Source organism: Ambystoma mexicanum, chromosome 1q, assembly GCF_040938575.1.
Source record: "Ambystoma mexicanum isolate Mex_15411 chromosome 1q, UKY_AmexF1_1, whole genome shotgun sequence".
Lineage (NCBI taxonomy): Eukaryota > Metazoa > Chordata > Amphibia > Caudata > Ambystomatidae > Ambystoma > Ambystoma mexicanum.
Window position 1 is genome coordinate 138484180 of NC_090922.1, and position 21997 is coordinate 138506176.

Genomic DNA, 21997 nt, shown 5'->3' on the forward strand with positions numbered 1-21997 from the left:
GTAGACAAATCAACCCAGTTGATTGCACTCCTTCCACTATTGTTACATACATGCTCCACCTGCTAGATACAGGATTGGTTTTTAACTCACAGAAAGTACACCTGGCAGCACTGTCGGCATACACCACTTCTCATAACAAGGTCTTGTGGTGGAAAGTACCAGTAGTTAAAGCCTCCATGGAAGGAGCAAAGAGACTTCACCCTCCCATTTCAAACCCACCACCAGGGTGGGACCTTAATGTGGTGCTATCTAAGCTCATGGGCCCCCCTTTCGAACCCATGCATAAAAGCAGTCTCAAACACCTGACTTATAAAACGGCCTTCTTAGCTATTACTTCTATAAGAAGGGTCAGTGAAATTCAGGCTCTGTCAGTGCAGGATCCCTTCTTTACTGTCCATAAAGACAAACTGGTTTTACACACACACCCTAGGTTCTCGCCTAAGTTTATATCTAAATTCCACGTAAACCAGTGCATCGAGCTTCAGGCTTTCTTTCAAGACCCTCAAAGCTCGGCTGAGGTGAAACTACACACCCTAGATGTGCGTAGGGCGGTCCTCTACTATGTAAATAAAACCAGACCGCTGAGGAAAACAGATCAACTGTTTGTCTCCGTAGCTACAGGCAGAGAGGGGGATCGCGTCTCTAAACGTGCCATCTCGAAGTGGATTATTAACTGTATCCAGCTGTGTTACTCACTCTCTGAAAGAACTCTGCCTTTCACGCCAAGAGCCCACTCTACTAGAAGCATTGGGGCACTCTGGCTTTCATTGCAAATGTACCCCTTGACACCATTTGCAAGGCAGCTACTTGGAGCTCTATTCACACTTTTACTCAGCATTACTGCATTGACACCCATTCCAAGGCAGATACACAAGTGGGACAAGCAGTTCTACGACACTTATTTGCTCATGACCCTTCTCACATCCCACCTCCTTCTTCAGGTACTGCTCGCTAATCTATGCACAGCATGTGATCTAAGCAGATTCCACAAGCCTCAGAAGGGATACATTACTCACCGTAATCGTATTTCTGATGCTTGTATCTGCTTAGATTCACATGCGACCCACCCTTCCTCCCCTCTGAGAGAAGGTGCATGGTTGCTTGTAGTCTTACCTTTCTATCTATCTGCTTGGATTATCTGTACTCCCGCTACTCCTCATGCTACCTCATGTCAGAAAAAATACAATCTGAGGATCCTAGACGCGTGAGGGATCTTGGGTACAGTGGACGTCACACTAGGGATAGTATTACTGGCACGCCCTGTGTCGACGCCCATTTTCGAGTTTCGAAAAACAAACTGTAATACTCCGCAGCTTCCACTAGATGTCGGCCTATGCACAGCATGTGAATGTAAGCAGATACAAGCATCAGAAATACGATTACGGTGAGTAATGTATCCCATATATATATATTGACATCCCTTTAGACATTTAAATGGATTAAGAAATAAAGTGGTTGGAGTATGGTTAGAAAGGCTGCAAATACATTCACCGAATGTAGAAAAGGAAGATACAGTAATATCCTAAAATCTGTAAAAATAAAAATAAAAAAAGAAAGAATTAGTTAGAAGAAAAATATTACAAAGTGGGTGTTTTCTAAGAATTTCCATTTTAGGAGCCACACTCCTTTTTGTATTGAGTTTTGAATACATTTTTCTTCAGTGTCATATATAAGAACGTCTGAATACACACAACCAAATTAGATAAGACTTCCTAAAACCTACTGTGGCACTGACCATGGCCTCTGGCCATGGACAGTGATTTTTCACCCCCGACTTCACGATGGCTATAAAAAAATAACTCTAAAAATAGAAATAAAACACAAACCCGCCCAAATCTATAGCCACGGTAAGGGATCTACTCATACCCACGGCCATCTGTAGTCATTTATAGGCACAAATATCGTAAAAACAGCAGAAAAAATAAATGTTTTTCTGCCCCTCCAGTCCCTCACTAAGTGCCCCCTCATCTGTGTCAGCTCCTCCCCACTCCCCAGTTGGCCTCATCACCTCCCCTGCCCTCTTCATTTCCCCCCACAACACACACGGTTTGCTTTCCGATATCAGCGATTTGTGGCTATAGCCAAGGCTACAGAAAACTTTGTGTTGCAAACTAAGTCCCTATACCCTCCCCAAAACTCCCAAGTTTCAATTGGTGCCCTCTTGCCACACCCGCACCTCTACCCTGATGGCATTTGGCCTGCAACTATCTTTTTTCCTGCATTTCATTTTCCCATATCCTCGATTATAGCTGCGGTTATTTCTCGCTTCGAGAGAAAAACAACATGGCAGCTTTTTCATTTCTAAAAACCATGATCTTGAAATGCACCATCTGTCATGATGCCTACCTCCAAGGTGCCAGACAATACCCAGCTACCCCAGAGGCAGACATCATGTCTTCAAGGGAAGTCACAACAGCCTCAAGTAGGGGCTCTTTGGACTCAGTCATATCGGGCCACGGCGCCAGGCTCATAAAAGGGGACTTTATGTTAAAGGTGCTTAGTGTTAACTTACCTGATGCAGACCATGCTGCAACATCCAGGCCTTCTGAGGCCTGAATGGGACTACCTTATCCTTGGAACTACTTAACCACACGGGTGTGGTCAGGGGAGGAATACATACCTGAGAGGAAGGATACATACCTGGAACTACTTTGAAGGCTATTTAAGCCACGCCCAAGCAGCAACTCACTCTTCGCGTTGCTCTGCATCTAGCAGCTGGACGCTCACCGTGTTTGCTCCTGCATTCTGTCTTCTGCCACTCCTGCCAGCATCCTGGAACACCTGCAAAGAGAGAAGAGAAGAGAAAAGGGTAAAGAAGAGTCCTTACCTGCTAAATCCACATTCCGGAGACATCTCGCCGATGGTCCTGAAAAGGAAGACATCCATTTAAAAGCACATCGCATAGATCGCTGCAGCGCCGCATCTCACTCACCTGTACAAGGTACCACCACGTTCTACGGCGACATCTGGACTCGCACCACATCACCGTGCCTAGGGAGAAAAAGACAAGAATAAAGGTGAGAGGGGAAAGAAAACAAGGAAACCTTAATTTCCATTACAAAGCTTACCTGTTGGGTTATTCCAACTTCATTTCGGGTCGGTGCCGCATCCTGGCATTTCCGGACCCCGGCCCCTAAGGGGAAAAAGAGACATCCGCGTTAGTGGGCGCATGAAAAGATGTTACCCAACGCCCATTAAAGACTTACCTGATTTCTTCTGGATTGATCTTTGTTTCGGGTCGGTGCCGCATCCAGGCATTTCCAGACCCCGGCCCCTATGGGGAAAAAAGACATCAGCGTTAGTGAGCGCATTGAGACAAGGACACTGAGAGAACTCTCATCAAGCTCACCAGAGTCTCATTCTTCAGTTCCACAGCTCTTCTCTGAATAGTTTCCGCACCTGAAAAAGAGACAACGAACAATTATTATTGCGGAATCATACTCATTAACAGAATCCTTACGGTACTATAAAGGGAAAACAAAACTTGAACCCTCTACAATCAAAATCCTAGTGAAGTAACTGGATACAACGCGCCCCTGCATGAGAAGCAGGATGGAGAGCTCAACCTTTCAAACCCTAAGATGAGACTTCGCGTGGGGGTCGCAGGAGGGTTTCGTAGACGGGTGAGAAGGGAGCGGGAGGCTTATACTTTCTCCCGCAGATTGTTAATACTCCCTTTTCACATACAGAAAGATATTCCTGCGAGCCAGACAAGCCAGATTCGAAGTTCCGGTCCAGTCCATCTTCCGGGTCCTGCGCTTCACCATAGAAGAAGCAACAACACTCCAAACCAGACCTGCGCCTCCGTGGGAGTCAGGTGAGCGTAACACCATCAGAGATATAACTATCATTTTTTGAGACGGGGCACCGACTTCTCCGTCAAATATTTAAATAACTGCTTTATGGAATAACCCAAAACCACGCATGGATTGCGAGTCAACGCTCTGTGCCCAAGTTGTTTTGGACCGGGATGAAATCCGTCCAGCGATTTGATCTGTGCGCTTTGGCAAAAATGGACCTTCTTTGTATATGGGAAAATGAATCGGAAGTAGGCTGCAACCTTGGAAAAACTTTTTTATTGTTTACCATATCTTTAAAAAACTTTGCAGTCTTTGGTGGGGGAGGGTATGCACGAGTCCCTAATTACTTCCAAAATTCTTGTCAAATCCATTACTTGAATCGAAAGTTATTAACAATAGAATTTAAGGGGTTCCTATGGGAGCCTGGCTCACCTTAACTGTACATATATAATCACGGCCTGCAGTAGCGGCCGTGTAGTTATGGTTCAGTTGCTTAGCCCATAGGAAGAGCACTTTTTGGGCTGGCTTATAACTTAGCACCCGCCTCCATAGATGAATCCTTGCAAAAGAAGTATATGTCATCGCCAGATTTATTCTGCAAAGTTTGGTGAGGTTTCGTCCAGGGGACCAAAGTTATAGGGGGTCCTAAAATGTGTGGTTTTTCCCATAGATGTAATGGGAAAAATATTTGCTCATGTCTACAGCCCAAACCGCTGAATGGATTTTCACAAAATTTGCAGCAGGAGCAGCGGCCTGGTCCCTAAAATGGGCTTTTGGAAATTTTGTGTATATCTGACAGGTAGTTCTTTTTTAAACGACCAAAAATGAGGTTAAAAAAAAAATTTGATATCTTTTGCTATGTTCCCTCTGTGGTATGGTTCGACTAATTTGATGTCCTCTGTTTTGATTCCTTTCAGTGTATTTGTTTTGCTTGTTACTTTTAGGATCGTTTTCCTATTCAGAATCATGTATCTGTTCGTATTTTCCAATTGTTCTACTTTGAATATGCGTATCTCATTTTCTGCGTTTAAATTTTATTTTGTTGTCCGTTTGCTCTTTTCAGCTCTCTTTTCTGCTTTGGGGTTGTGTGCCTACTTGGTCTTTGCCTGTCTTCTTTGTTGTCCAGCTCACTCCTGTGTCGTTTCTCATTTTGGCGGTTAGGAGAATTTGTGTCTTGAGTCTCCTTGATGGTAGCCTGTTCCTTTATTGCTTGTTCTTTACCACTTACTTTTTTGCTGGTTTCAGATTCTTGTATTAACGTAGTTGTTTTTTCTGGGTCCATGATAAACGCCTCTTGATCTATTCGTTGGGGTTGGGTTCCCAATATTGCGAGAGATTCATCAAATCGGTGTCTTTCATGAAGTCGTCTGCCGTTCTTGGTGAGCCGCTCGTCTCCCCCACCTTTTTTCTTTGGCTCGTGATTTCCAGGTGTTCTTTTTCTTGGGCTTTTTTGGGGGGGTTTTCTTTCTTTGATTCTTGAATTTACTTTCAGTGTGCTTTCACATCGACGTGGAAGCCAATTCATTCCTTATTATATTTAGTACCACTGGTTTTCTTATGGATACTTGGTTTGCCTCTCCCGATTTGACTAATTGGATCGAGCTTGAATTTACTATGTCGCCGATCTTTTCTTTTACCTCTCGAGGTGTGTCTGAATCTTTCACCTTTCCACTGTCATAACTCTGGATTTGATTAGTTTTCGCCGTTGTGCTTTGTTTTGCCTTTTCTATTTGGAGAGACTCGACCAGCTTTTTCAGATCTTCTACTTTTTTTCCCACCTTTTTTGATGGTTGCTGTTTCTTTCCTCCAATGCGGTGATGTAGCCTTCTATGTAGGTCATTTTCGTGGTCAAGGTTGTGAGGATCGAGGTGTTGTCCTGGACTCCATCTTTTATGGCCTCATATAGTTTGCAAAATGGGGCTAAGGCGATTGTAATGGCCGACATGATCGCTAACATTTCAGGTTTTTTGTTTGGTGAATCTTTTTGGGTTGTTGTGAATACTTCATTCAACCGTCTGTTCTTTGGTGACTGTAGCGTTATCACCGGTCTCCCCGGAGTTCGTGGGACTTCAGAGGTCGAATTTTCAATTGATCTGTTTCCCGGTTGTTCACACTCTGACGTAATCAATGTTGTTGATCCCTTGGTCGCTTGACCCTGTTGCTTCATGGGGTGCTGGTCCCTCATTTTAGCTGGGGAACCCGGTTTTTGCCCTGTGCTCAAGTGGGCTTTTGTCCAATCGAGGCAGTGTTCACTCGCTTGCGAATCCTTAATTCGATCCGACTGTTTTGATGGTGGAATACCGTCTCTTCGAATCTGGTCTTGTTGGTTTAATGCCACCTCCCGCAACTTTAAAAGTCCCTCTTCCTGGTGCTGCCAGTTCGTTTGTTTACTTTTTTTGGAGGTATGCCCCCGGAAGCATGTTGGGCCCTGTACAATTGGGTCGGAGCGGTGGTAGGTTGCAGTGTATTCCCTCTTTGGTCTTGGTTCACATTTGTAATTTTTATTTTTGATGATGGATGCGGGGGGGATAGAACTTCTTTTGGTGATTCATTTAGGGATTGGCCCTATTCCAAATCAGTTTTACGATGTTTATTTGCTGGAATGGTTTCCTGGACAGTTAAGAATCTCTGCGTCTGATAATTCAATATCTGTGTCCAATTTCCGTTTTTGGTGGTTGGTGAAAAATGATTTTAAGTTACTGAACATTAGGGGGGTCGGCAGCCATTTTAGCTGTGCAGCACTTCTATTAAGTGATTTCTTTTGCTTGCCTGCTGATGCTTTACCCCTTGTTGTTTTTGTGTCACTATTCACTTGTTTTGTTTTGGGATTAATAGTGGTTGCTTGATTTTTTTTCTTGGTTTCGTTGTTACAGAGGACTGACTCGCCTCTGAGTCTGAGTCCTTATTGCATTCGTCTTCATTCTCGCTCTCCTCGCTGTCTTGAATAATAACTGAGCGCTCTGTTTTGATCTTTCGTACTCCCTTTATTGCCCCCTTTGGAATCTTTGGCATCTTGTAAGTTCCTTTCTTTAATAAGGGGCACTGAGTACTGCAGAGTTCTGGGTTCCGTGTGTACTAAAGCTGTAATACATGTTTTCTTAATTTCTGGATGCACGTCTTTACTTAGATTTGCTGTGTTTGCATTTTTCATCTCGTTATTTGTTTTGGTAACGCCCACATTTTCCATTTGCACTTCACGTTCCGTCCTTTCAGAAGCTTCTATGGCTACTGACTGTAGCTCGAGGTCCCTCGGAGGGCTCCAGCTCGTGTGGGTTCCAGGCCCCTCCCCTCTCACGGGCACGCTCACCGTCTCCAGCGCAGAACCCGGATGTCCAAGGAGCACCATTGCCGGCTCGCTTATTCCGCCTCTGTCATGAACGTCATGTGCCTCTAAAGTCTCCTCGGTTACATGCGGACCGTGTGACATCAAGGCTCGATTCTCCGCATTCTCCGCAAGGCTTGTGTAGAGCATGTCTTCGCTGTGCTTAGCGTTAGGTCCATTAGATGTTACTTTAGTACTTCTGAGTCAGCGTCGACTCTGGTCTGCATCTATTTCGATGGCAAGATCTTCAGTTCGCTCCTTTCTAGCAGACTTCCGCTCTGTATGGTTTGTGTAATTTGTAAGCCGTGCGGATTTCCCATTTGTGTACATTGTGTCCCTCGATCACCGCGGATCCCGCGGACTCCTGCAGACTCCAACTCTCCTCACAACTCCGCTCACCGCTCCGCTCTGAGTGTGGGTTTTTAAGACCTCCCACACACTGGTAGCAAACAGAGGAGAAAGACTGTAGCGACTCCTGCAGACTCCAACTCCAATATCATATTAAAGCGATATTGTACCATATTTTTCTTGGTGTACTGACAAACAATGCTATGTGATGCCGCTTCCTGTTTTTTCAAGCGGTGAAAGTTTGTGTGCCATCACTTCCGTTATGTCACTTGGGGGCGGGGTCAAATGACACAACTTAATGTGATGTCATCAAAGGGTCATGTGAAGTAACTTCCGCTACCGCTGGCATTTCGGGGAAATGACGTCCCTGGTCCCAGCTCCTGCATTCACAAGGGTAGTGACTGCTGAGCCCCTGAGAGAGCCTGAGTGAATGTATTCCACCAACAGTGCCTGACCATCTGGCTGGTAATGATCCATGCCACACACACACACACACACACACCTCTGGAGCTCTGTGCTCCCTCCACTGGGTTCCTGTAATAAAAACACACAATCCTATTTTTGAATCGTTCACAGATCAATTTACAGACAGATTCCGATGATGCACCCCGAAACCAATGTATTCCCCTGCTCCGCATCCCTGAAAACCAGCAGGAGCATGAATGAGGCTTGGCCCTCCCGTAGTAGCGAGCGCAACAATGCAATTCCACATCCCTTCACCCTAAGGATCCCTTCCCTTGCACGATTTCTTCCGGAAGAATCTTCAGTCCCATCTCTTTGCCTACCTTGACAAGTCTCCAGGGAGCAGCGCTTCTGATATTTAGCGCCAAGGCTGCCCACATTACGCGGTCATTGCACTCTGCAAATATCAATGCATATCAAATAAGAGTGATGTAACGTAACCAGGTTGTCGAAAGCGAGTTTTCGTCTCTTGATCGATACTGAGCAGGATATGCATTGGAAGTCTGTCATCCTATGGCTAGGGTGGCGAAGAATCCTTCCATCTGCCCATTAACCAAACCATAGTTTGACCACTGGCAGACTTGATCATTTCCTAACCTATCTCACCGAAAAGGGAGGTGTGGCCTTGACCGCATACTTCTTGCCGCGTCACTTTACCCGGGTGCGTACCAGGCTTACTCCAACCAGTATGAGGAAAACTAGACCTACCCAAAGATTGCGTGGTTCATGGCCCTTCCAGCTTTCAAGCCTTTATCTCGGTCAAAAAAGCTTGAGGTTCACACAAACAAGAGCCTTGCCAAGGAGATAAGGCTGGCATGCCTTACAGAGCCCTAAACCATGCCTCAATCGAAATGTGTGCAATTTAAGACGTGTAAACTTGGAACCATATCCTTGAGTAATTCACAGCACCTAGTTGCCTTTGGGCTTTGTGCACATTACAAATGAATGAATGAATGAATACAATAAAATGCCTCAGGCTTGCATCCACACAGATACTGCAGTAGAAGGTATGTTTCTACTCCCCTCATCCTCCACAGACAATTGACACTAGGACTGCTTCTATTTCACGTGCACCTCCCTCAAAGTGGAAATAGATTTTTATAATAACAGTAATACTTTTTCTGTTTTTGCTGCGAGCACCCACAATCACACCGACCATTGTAAATACCCTTTTTTCTATTTGTAATACGAGCGTGCTTTTCCACCAAAAACATTTGTGTTCCTTTCCTTAGTATGGGCCCAACCACGATGGGGAAGACGGGCAGCAGGGACGAATCTGTGCAGGGAGAATCTATGCGAGTAGAGGAGGTGGGAATAGGTAACGCACACCATGAGCGGGTATCTTGTCGAATGGAGCACCCCAATGATCTGAAAATATTCACAGATCACCACATTTATGCGGGGGTGACCTGTGGATACATACAGGTTACTTTGGGGCTGCTATGAAGCATGAGGAAATGCCAGCCTACCCAATCCGAAAAACTCCTACTCCCAGGTGGGACGTGCTTCTCAAGGAGCCACGCCAGTGCACAGCTCGAGACCAAAATGGCAGGCAAACAGAAAACCAGGAAACCGGCCTTCTCTTGCCACCTCCTAGCCCACTGGAACAACGCTCCAGTCTCCATGAAGACTGCTCCAACACTCCTGCATTTCAGGAAGGCACTCAAGACTTCTCGGGGAATACCTAGGAATCGCTTAGGACCTGCTACTCCTAGTTATTTACCAAACCTGTAGTGCGGGATAACCAAGCTTCTCTAACCGGTAACCTCCCCTTCCACCAGCCTCTGCTAGCTCCAAATTACTTGTACAGTGCTCTGTTGCTTCCTACTTATGTATGTTTGTGTTGTATAAACTCAAATATAAAAATGCAGAAATACATTAAGAAAATGTGACGGTATGCAATAAGGAAAAGGTATATCATGCACTTAAAGGTGTGAAATACACCACATAACTTGCAAAGTTATAATGATCTTGTATCCCCAAATTGTTAGCGTAATGCACACACATTACACAATGCATCTGGAAATGTACTGCAGAAGGCATCACGGAGTGTAGCACAGTGCGCACAAGCAGTCCGGACCATGCACAGTACAACAAGGTTGAGCATAGACCGCATTCAAAGCAGACCAGATGCAGTGGTCGAAGTGTATGGAAAGAAGTAGTGGAACTATGTTCCCTACTCGCCTGCCCCACTCCCCACAAACCCCCTTGCCACTCCACCACACACACAACACAAACCCCTAATCACATGCACCTGCTGTTTAAGGGAGCATTCAGGCCAGTGCACTGAAAGTGCAAGTTTCAACTTCTTCCGACACTTTTATTTTAAGACAAAACCATTCCGGAACGGTAAAAGTATAGAAACAGTAAAACTTAATGAAAACAGGTAGAGGCGCACTGCTCCCAACCTCTCCCGCCCACTTTGACCACTGACCAGATGAATTCCTGTTCAAGCATTAAAAGCAGGCCAGATGAATTCCTGTTCCAGCATTACAAGCAGGCCAGATGAATTCCTGTTCCAGCATTACAAGCAGGCCAGATGAATTCCTGTTCAAGCATTAAAAGCAGGCCAGATGAATTCCTGTTCCAGCATTACAAGCAGGCCAGATGAATTCCTGTTCCTCTTGAAGGCCTCCTCTGTAGAATGAAACCTTTTCTCTTGCAGGAAACCTGGTCCCATCAGCCAACTGCGTGCCTTCCACAATGTACTCGACGATCCTGGCATAGTTTCTGTAACTTTAATTAAAGAAGGGTTGAATGATTTTGTGCACACAGTTCTATGAATACCAAAAACGGGTAATTGTCATTGATCTAGGCCAGTAAATGTATTTATGTATTCACTTGTGTGGCCTGGTTGAAGCCTGGCCCGCTTGCTCTTGCATGTAAGCAAACAATCGGGATTGTGCTTTTTCGTCATTTGCCCTTGTTTAGGGACAAGCTTGGAATGAGTGGGTTGGGGACCCTATGTCTGAAAAAGTTTTTCCTCTGAAATACAAGCCCACAGATGAAAACAAGCTACATGATCAAGGGTCTGTCTATTAAACCTTTGTGTTCCTCATTGTATTATTACAGCTAACCTACATTTTGTCCTGTCTAGGTTGACTTTGAAACTGGACTCTCTGACTATTCTGTGATCCAACGAAGGGTACAACATGGCTGGAATGAGTTCAAGGTGGACACTGAAGAGCCAATATGGAAGAAATATCTGGGCCAGGTAAGACGCCATCTTGCGGTATTGAATTCCAGTCTTCAAGGGCCCAAGCATTGCAGGATTTCAGTAGAACCACTGACTATGTAAATACTTCCCAATTAGATTTATAGTATGCAAGTGTATCTTTTGTAGATGGCCTGAAAACCTGCATTGAATGTGTTCCTTAAGACTAGATTGCCTTTTACACAACTTGTGATGATTGCTTTTACACTTTATCAGTGTATGGTACTGTCGAGCATTGGAAACTGGCTGGTGAGTGCGTCATGCTGGAATAGTCGCAATGTATTTCATGAAATGACAATCTCAAGCATTAGTACATACACTTTAATGGCAACATTGTTTGTTTGTCTGAACCATTGCTGTCCATTCAACTGAAGGCTCTCTAGACCAAATGTTGAACAACTTTGAGAACTTATGCGTTTCTTTAAAAGAACGATTGGCTGAAAGAAAGTAAGGTTCATAATCCTGCACCATGCTTGATTTCAAAGTGTTGATGAGTTATGGTTACCAATTGCAGGGTACGTGCCATGCAGCTCCGTTCTCCTGATCCTTTTAGAATGGCAAATCAAATTGCAGTTTAAAACCAATCGAATACTCAATTGCATTCTACTGGGCACAGTCGAGGGTTACACCATGCATGTACAAAATAAAAGTATTGTTGATGTATGTCAAAAAGTCGTTCTGAAATTCAAGGATTACGCTTTAATGGGAGAGTGCCTCGGCTTCTAGATGCTCCCCTTGAGCAATAATATTGTACTGAGGGTTTATTAGAGCATCTCTTGGTGCTGGGATAGCGCAGGTGTCACTGTCTGTGTATGAGGTAACGGAGAATAGGAAAGTTTGACACTACTGTCTAACACCGAGTAACTTTGTGAGCAAAGTCACAAAGGGGAGGCAGTTCCCTTCCTCTGGAGCAAGACATGAGAAGGATTGTCAGCTCCTGTATACTGCCTTTTCTCTAACTCACACTATATGATTGTGTGAGATCCTCACATGCCACCACCATACTACAAGAACCTCTCGCGCACACTACATGGAAGGGTTCAGGAAAAGGGACCCCACTGACAGTAATGGTTTAGGCAGGAAAGAAAAGGATAATGAATTGGAGGTTAAGCATGCAGATAATGGAAGAGTGGAGATGAATCAGGAATGTAGAAGCAAGAACAAAATATATCAAGTGAAGGGGTCGGAAAGCGGTGGTGGGAGGTCCAATAGAAGGTGTGAGCAGCGACATGCAGTATACAAAGACGAGGAAGGTAAAGCCGAAAGAGGCCATGCACACATTTGTAAACTAAACAGAAGAATCAAAGTTTAAGCCATCCATGTTCAATTTGATATGGGGGATGAAAATAGTCTAAGAATGTAATTGTTTGAAGAATTAACAATGCATTGGAGGTGCAACAGAATGACCACTCTTTAAGATCGAGAAAAGAGGAGATGGGACGAAGTTTGGAAAGATTAAAAAGCTGGTACATTGCTACGGATTTCTGTTGAATCGGGAGGATGAGGTAGGGAGTGGAATGCAATGGAAGAATGAATGTGCGATGTATGGTGATTATGTCTTGGGGAGCCAAAAGTGAAAGAGGAAAAGGACAACCTGCTTTGGGAGTTTCCAGCATCAAAAATGATGAAGGGATAACAAGAAGAGTTGATTGTAGCTGAAGCGAACGTATATATAGAAAGCGTGCCCACGTCTTGGGGAGACACGTAGTAGAAGGTAAAGAAAGAAGTCTTTATCTCCAGATACCACTACAGAGCAACTGGGTTTTCGGGGCTAGAAAAAGGAACGTATAACAGAATCGAAAAAATGCGCTGAAGAAGGCATGTTGCACTTTATGCAAAATAGAGTTTCATCTGGCCAATCACTTTCTGTGCTTGTTTATTTAGTACATTCTTAGAATCAAACCAGATCAAATTCATTTGCAGGTATCAATCAAAAATATTAATATTGTCTCTCCGGAAAGGAGACTATTTCCGAGATATTACTCCTGTACACACCACACTTTAATTGAAACACACATTAGTAAGTCAAAACCACATTTGGTCCAAAAACAAAAATGTAACAAAGATTTGTATATCCCAACCCAGGAAAAGATATAGGTGCCTTGTGTTTCAGCTCAGTTCATCTCCATTAAACTACACAAAAAATGTATAGTCAAAACATAACATACCAAAATATTAATCTTACCATGTAACAAGTGACATTTCGTTGTTTTACATCCATGTTCAACAGTCAAACTAAGCAACATTTTGACACAAACACTTGTTTCACAAGATAGGATAAACTTTCCCAAGAGACCATCTTTTGTAAATTTATTAAGGGCCCATTCAATGTAAATAATAGACAACAATTTCTTGTATATTTAGGGAGGGGGAAAAAAGACTAACACAAAAAAAACACAATTAGATTCCTTCAATCACAATACATTTTCTTCTAAAATGCACATGGCGTCATAGAGCATTTACTACCCTTCCATCCTTGGAAGCATTTCAGTCACGATGATAGACTAATATAGTATGTGCTCGGTAATGCGGACTTAAGCTTGTGCACAATCTTTATTTACAGTATTTAAAAATAATGGCCTACCTTTATTTAACCTCACTGCTATTTTGTTATCTGATCATCTCTCTTCAGGCATGAATGAGGTTTGCTCAACTCATCTTATAAATCTTGACAATAGTAATTCAAACCCAGTCACGAAAAGTAAATACCCAACTCGTTTCAACACCACAAACTTAATGTATATCAAAAAGTATGAATTAATAATCCTTTCATAGTATCCAGTTATATATTTGTCTCTCGACTCGTCTGTTTAGCATATCAATCTCTGGTTGTTGAAAACAATGTATCCCATGTTTTCCTCGTGGTTGTGTTACATACACGTTACTGTTATGACTAAAAGAAAATAAGGAGAAGTACATCATAGTAATAGTGCTTCTATTAAACCTTAAAATTGCCATACCCACTGCCTGTTGATAAATGGGCAGCTACAGACATTTCTTTAGCTGGGATTTCGTTAGTGCCTCAAACAGCGTTCATGATACCCACGTGGTTCCTGCCATTTAACATGCCAGTGCCATGTTGTGTCAGAGCAAAGTAGTTTCCTTGAGGATATAAAACAAAATAAGGACTGCCATCTCCTTGTAAATCTCAAGCGACTAATCCATTGTGTGCCTTTATGGAAGCTTGCACTTTATTTGTATATTTTTAGAGTTGTATAATGAATTGTTTTGTATTGTGCTCTCTACTATTGAGATATAACCCCCCTGTTTTTAACAAAAGAATTTGAACAAAATGTTGAATACATTTTGAGTCATTTAAATGAGGGTTTAACTGTTGATAAATAATGTTTCTACCTTCTGTGTAATTCGAGGTTGTTTCTCAAAATCAAGGTAGAATATCACCTAAGGGTGATTACTTTGGGTTTTTCCTAGTAGTCTTATGGTGCCTTTATCGAAACAATGGCAACCATGTTTTTGTACAGGTTCTCTATTTCTGCACACATAAAGATACACACGTTCAACTAGGATTTCCAAACCTTAATTATCCTAACATCATTGCTCAAGACACGTCAGTAGTCAACCTGTCCCAATTCCTTTAAACTTCCCCACAACCTTTATATTGTACAGATGTGTTAGTATCTTCTAAGAAGCGAAGAAAGGGTTGGGTGGGATGAAAGATAGTGACGGAAAGAAGAGCAGCTGCCACAGAGTAAGCAGATGCAAAGCTAGACTGCAGAGTGGTGAGAAGGAACAGTGGAAGGTAGAGGTGAAGAAGCAGAGATTGGAGAGGAATAGAGTGAACATGTGCAGGGATAGGAGGAGCGAAGAAAGGGTTGGGTGGGATGAAAGATAGTGACGGAAAGAGGAGCAGCTGCCACAGAGTAAGCAGATGCAAAGCTAGACTGCAGAGTGGTGAGAAGGAACAGTGGAAGGTTGAGGTGAAGAAGCAGAGATTGGAGAGGAATAGAGTGAACATGTGCAGGGATAGGAGGAGCGAAGATTTTTGAAAATGAAGGTAGGATAGCATCACGGTCACACACATTGAGTACTAGACATGATGTATAATAAATACTGAACAGATTAACTTGAGGAAAAGCAAGAAGAGGTCTGATTTTTTTTTTATCAAGTTTTCATGAACAGCATTAGGATTAGCTCTTTCCATGAAGAAGAGTTCAGGGTCAGAGCTCCCAGTAAAAGAAGGCCTGTAGAAATCTGAAGCCAAAGGGGGCAAGGGCTGAAATGCGAGGTGGAAGCACAAAAGCAGCGAATAAAACATGGAATATGAAGTGAGAGAAATTATTCTAATAAGATCTTGTCAAAATATATAATTTTGTTCAGCTTGCTAGAACAATAGTAGCAACAGTTGTATCGCTCTACTAAATGTTACTTTATTTTTTAAGCCAGTAACTTTAAATTCGGTGCATCTACCATAAATAAATGAATCCCACAGTGTTTAAATATAGGAGTATCGCCTATTCACTTCTCATTCAATTAAGTTTTTTATGTACCATCTTTAAATAGGTTACCCTTAACTTGTGTAAAATACAAGACAACAATCATTCTATCACTCTGCATCAAATTTAGGCTATGCCAACAGAATCGACGTCTTGAGAAATCCAGCTGTATGGAATCTTCTATTTTTAACCATGCTGCAGCTAAGCTTAAACCATCCTCTTGGAATTTCTCAAAAAACCATAAAATGTGATGAATTGTGAGTTATTATTCGCAAACATCTTTATCATGCAGTGCGGGAGATACTTAATGCACTCATTCTGATGTTTGAGCAGAGTACCTTCACCAAGTGTGACTCGTGTAAAGCAATTTTATCAAATCTCAGCAAATCATTGACACTTCTGTACTTCATCCAGTGCCTTTATCCATATAATTTCAAAACTGTGTAAATCTGGCAATAATAGGGTTAAATGATGAGCCCTGTTACGGAACATGGGTTACGGACCCATTTGTACATGTTTCTTCTTATAAGCTATGTATAGTGTTGCGTTTTTCCAATTTGAAATGAATAAGACTACAAAGATGTTGGATCCAATGCCATTAGCGCTGTTTTGGTCTGGGATATTCACGATCGAGGTATGAAGGGTTTTAAAGGAGTGGGCCTCAGACAACATTGCAACATGGAAGTTCATGAAGGAGTTGATAAATGCTTGTAGTTGCTAAACGAAAGCTAGCCTTTCGGCTTTACCGATGACCAAACTCCATTATCATGGCCTCGCCCATCCAATGCCTTTCCATAACTCGTGGTCAGATCATATACCAATTACAGACCATAACATGGAGTGTGAGCGAGGGTGTGGTGGTGGGGTCATAGTTCACTCAGAAAGTCTCCCTCCTAGACATCCTAAACTATCTTCTTGGCTTTGTATTTTTATCATGTAACGTAAAAGCCCTATTGGGACCTGGTTGTCTCGCAAAAAAGCCACCAAACCATAAACGTTCTTTATGAAGAAACTAAAAATTACAAATTGAACGTAATAAACCGAAAACAATAAAAAAGATGTCAAAGGTTGTGAGCCAATTTATTGATTCTTTTATATTATTTAATCTAGTTTTCATTTTGGAAATCCAATTAATTTCTTTAAACCGCTTACCTACCCAATCCTTGAAATATAGAGCAACCAATTGATGAAAAAAGAGGTTTCACTTTTGTGTGTGTGTATGAACTGTTTAATGTTCCTTTGTATTGCTCCACCAGCTCATCCCCTCCATCGTACAATATCCAGACATTTTTTGCCACGTCCTCCCCAAACTGTTTACAAAGAAAGATCCACAAATTGACCCCCTTTTTACATGTGTTGGGTGGATGACAAGTTGCCAGGACTGCTTATCTTTGCACCCTACACCACCTTATTCCTTCTGACCACAGACCAGTCAGTTTATATCATTCTGCTGGGGAATGCTGTTAAGATTGCTGATTTATATGGTGGTGGCAATTGTGGCACCATCAGATTTGGGAATGGGATGGCCAGATCACTGTTGATTTCCACTTAACCGTAAATCCTTTAGGCATGAAGATTCACAGAAACCTGAGTCAGCCACATGATGGCAGCTTGAGAGAGGCCACCAAACACAACCCTTCTCGCTACTGGCGCCGCTGGTCACTCAGACTTTGATTGCAGTGAAGTGATACAGGGCATCCTGCACATTGATTTCCCACCTATTCTTGTAACATCATGGCAGGATAGTGCCCCCCAGCATCTTGTAGAGGTGAGGTGGGTCTTTAGGTACTAAGTTTCCTGACTCAGGATCCTGATTCTAGTTTTGGCCAAGTGAGTCTCACATGCCTCCTTACTAATCTACAGCTCATTCGTGCCTTGAATCCTGATGCAGGACCTAGGCACTGGTCTGGATAATGGATCTATTTGCTGTTCCTCATGCAGCCCACCACAAACCCATTCCTTCTTTCACTCCCTTCCGATGCTTTTAGAGGTATTTTGCAGTATTTTTGGTGAGCCTAGTTTGTAGTATTGTGGTGAGCAAAAACACAAGATTACCTGATATTTTTATATCTGGATCATGAGTGGTAAGACAAAACCGGACCTGGTGCACCCTAAATCACAATTCTATTATGTGGTATTTTATCTACAATACCACTTTGATGGTGCACCAGCATACACTTAGCAGGACACCTGAATGCTGTTGTTCATATAAACAGCCCCTGAGATGGACCCAATTCACAGTGACCAACTTTGTGTTTTATTGCAAGAGGAAAAATAAGAATGCCACCTGCATTAAGATGTAATTACCATCTGGTTCACAACTGTCAGTATATTACCACAAGAGACCAGGGCACATAATAAGTAGTCTGAGGCCGATTCTTCTTTCTTTTTCTTTGCTTTGTAAAAGATTAGAATTCATAGAATATACAACAAAATATGTAATGCGCAAAGCTCTTCTCATTACCTCCCCTTGTGATTCAAAATGAAAATAAACAAAAACACACTTTTTATTAGTAAAGTTCCCCCACAGTAAATAGCTTTTTGTCATAACTTTCAGACCTTGGAACATGGTATCTGTCTTTCGCAGCTTAAAGAAATATCCATCTATATTTGACAATTGTTACATGGAATGCCAACGTTTATAAACTGGACAATAACATTCCTGGCTGCAACTGTCTGCAAAATGCACTTGCAAGGCAAATCAACATGCACCTCAATTGTTATTGTAATCTTATCAAAAATATTTGATTCTGTGTGCCCTTGGTACAGCTTAGGACAGGTCCCCCTCCGTCTGTCTGGATGAAGCTGCACTGGAGAATTCCTTTCATATGGTTTTCTCCCACTCATCAAGGGAAGATAGCCTTCGCACCATCGGCAAATGCAGAACATTGATCCACAGCCTGAGAGTGTGCCTGGGAGAGACAGCTCTTTTTAAATCCTCTGTCTGAGACCTCCCATGAATGTATGTTTGACTAAATAAAAAGTAAGAAAATACCACGCTCAAAGTGATGTCATATGCTAATCAGAACACCTCCCATTGACAAACCAACTCACTAGAATGTTCTAAAAACGTGATCAGCCTGGCATTTAGAATGCAGCAAAGGGTGAACAGTGTTACATTTCTCTGCTCTGTTTTCCTATTAACAATGAGGCTACTTTGAACAACGTGACTCTTCACATTCCACAGCTCCAACTTGTTACATCTTCCTTGCAAGAAGACAACTTTCATTCACACATTTATATTCTTTTAAAATGAGCCGGTTTATACCATAGTTCTGTACCAATATTTTGCACCAAAGAGCTATGGACTGAATTGCCTTTAACATAAGTGTGGGGATATATTAGTAGTTTAGGATCTTAGTGAGTAAGTACATTGTTAGTTTTGCAATTCAGTCGATATTGAACCCCATGGTATAGTGTCCAGATGAAAATACCAGTTTATATCTAATGGTGAACTCAAACCTCCCTTTTACCTTTTATGTATTCCATGCACTCGCAATACTGACTTACACCAAGTTCAGTCCAGAGCCTCACACTCTTATTCACAAATGGGATCAGTTTTCATTGTTGAAATTCAGAGCCTTAGTTAAAATTCAGAGCCTCTTCTCCTACAATGCCCAGCGGGAGGATTTGTCATTCCTAATGGTCTGTTTTCCTTCGAACTCCAGAGAACTTTCTCCTCGGCGTTCCTGTTCTTTTGTCCTTTCAACCTTCTCGGCTCTTTTCCCCAGCATGATGATCTTCTGCTCCAACCTCTTCAGTATTCTTTCTTTCTTTCTTCCCCGCCTGCAACTTCCACTGATCTTCTTCCTCCTCCTTGGTCTTACCCACCTTTGATCAGCTCTCCTCTATCCCTCTTCCTCTCCTATTCTTTTGCTCTACAGTACACCCCCACCTCCTTCTTCCCATTTTCCCCCAGCTCTCTTTTCAACTGTCCATTCTCCTCCACCTCAATTGCTTTCCCACAGTTCCCTCTTCCACATATTCATCACATTTCTTCTCTGTAAAGTAGTGGAAATAACATGCTCTGTGTATTGAACTTGCACCCCTTCAGGGTTATTGTTTTCCAGGGTCTGACACGCATGGTATTCCCTCCAAGGGCTTGTGGACCTTTTTTGATGATTAGGACGGGGACTTCCCCAGCAACAGTATATGTTTTTACAGTGCCAGTCCCTTGCTTTCTGTTCCAACACTGTGGCAGGAATCGGAGGATCCGCCCTATACCACTTTTGGGACGTGCGCGCCTTGGGTAGTGGATGATGGGGCATGGCCCCAAGTAACCCCCTATGCCAGCAGTCTGGACATAATTAACCTAATCACAGTGCTTACACCTCTTATACTCCTCTCTTTACTAACCCTGAGGAGGATAATTATAGTAGCAATGACAAATAAGTAACCACTTCTTGGCTTCCTCTTTTACAAATACATGTCCTCCTTCTCAGGCCCCCCCCAACTGACCACCCCAAGGTGAAATCGGAATCTATCTGAAGACATTCATGTGTGCGATTGCTCTGTCATGCCTCTCATTGGAACATATGGATCTCCTATTCCTCCCATGCCGATTCGTTCCACACCTCTTCTTTTGGCATCTCCCTACCTTGCTGGAAAATACTGAAAGCTCACACCTCCAGCTTCCATGTCCTGCATATACACATCCTCTACCATCATAGAAGCAACCTGTGCCCTCAACGATTGAAAATACTCCACAACCCCTCGCCTGTGATGCTGGCCGGATATTTACTACCACTGCATGTCTAGTGGATACTTTAAAACAAAAAAAGGAATTAAAGGAGCGAAATCTATAACTAGAGCCAATGATCACTGACCACTTTAATGCCCAAATCTCCATTTCTAAATTCCTTTCACCATGTTTCTTTTAAATTGTTTGTGTAAATTAGCCGAGCCTCACCCTCCAGCAGTTTAGCTAAACCATCAACTGGCGTAGGAAGCTGCAAGACATTTTTCAATGTTCAAATCTCAGGTGAAGACCCAAATCTCACAAGATAAGTTTTGAGATTGCAAATGGTTTCCGAATCCTTCCGTTTCAGATTGGTCACCGAGCATGAACATATTCCAAAAGGATCACCCACTAAAATATGACTGATTCTGATTGACTTTCTATGTCATAAATGATGTCGAATTTCAGAAGCTGTGCATCAGCTGGTGTAAGCGGGGCAACAGGTAATCTGCAGATGACCTAAAATCCTCATTTTAAAATGAAATCATGAGGCTGTAAATCATTTTAAAATACAATCGCCCAGCACTACTTTGGAGGGTCATAGTGAGACACATTGGGTTTCAAAGCTACCCTCCTTTCTCTAGTAAATCTAGGCATCTGGGAGAGTAGAGTAATCAGATCTTTAGGTACACTACCATTTCAAAACATCAGGCTTAAAACGAGGAGTAGACCCCAAAGTTCTGGCTCAGTGAATGGTTTAGTTCATGTTTGTGGCATGTGGAGGTCTCCGGTTTGAGAGCTCGACCTATTTTGGTCCAGAATTTCTGGCTGGGAGAGTTTGGGGTGAGGCCTCCTAACTAGAATGCTGGTGTAAGCGTCTGGCTTCACATTACATGGTTTCCCCATGCACACATAGCTACAGTCCCATCCCCTCCTGCTCTTTATCACAGACCATGGCTCATCCATTGCAATCGACAATTTATCAGTAAGAGTGCTTCTCCTGGACCTGTGTTCATTGGATTTGTGTGCCTGACCATGATTATCTGGAAAAAGGGAGAGATGCAGTGGGAGGGGGGTGGTGGGGTAGGAGGCCAACAAGAAATTCATCTAGGGAAGGAGTTTCACTGCAGGGATATTAATTGGGTGTGACACATGCCCAGAACAATATGTCCCCAGCCATGGAGCTGGTTAGGTAGGAGGAGGATGTGAAGATGCATGGTTTGGAATCGAGGTGGTCAATATAGTTTGATCCACCAATGGTTGGATCATGGGATGATGTAAAACCGACGGAACACATGCTCACATGCATGTAGGAGGATGGGGATACATAGCTTGCTCTTTGGAAGGGGCTGCAGCGGCTGCAGTGCAGCTTGACGGTCTAAGCACGCCTGCCGTGCTTCTAGGTTCCTTCCTCTAACCTGGAAACGGTCGGTTTGTCTCACTGTGAGGTGTGCTCCTCCAGTGTCCCGTGCTGCTTTGCCTCTATGACCCGTGCCTCTTCGCCTGACGCCTCTGTGCCTCACAAGAAATGGCCTGAAAGGCAGTTGAGGATTTATTGACAGTGATGGTGTCAAGAGGGTTGAGGAGTCTGGTAAGGGTGGACATATTGAGGAAGGTGGGGGCTCGGCATACCACAACAGAGTATACTGTGGGATGCTGTGCTTTTGGACGCCAATAGTCGTTGGTATAGATTTGCAGTTTTCTTAGCATAGAACACGC

General features: G+C 43.1%; 1 protein-coding gene across 2 annotated transcripts in view; it reads left to right on the top strand.

The window, feature by feature from the left end:
- Window positions 1-21997, top strand: part of ATP2C2 (ATPase secretory pathway Ca2+ transporting 2) — a 565565-nt gene that overhangs the window by 240642 nt on the left and 302926 nt on the right. For both annotated transcript variants that reach the window (XM_069636233.1, XM_069636231.1), the window contains exon 3: window positions 11030-11146. In XM_069636233.1, the coding sequence (XP_069492334.1) occupies window positions 11030-11146 (117 nt within the window). The remainder of the gene's footprint in view (window positions 1-11029; window positions 11147-21997) is intronic.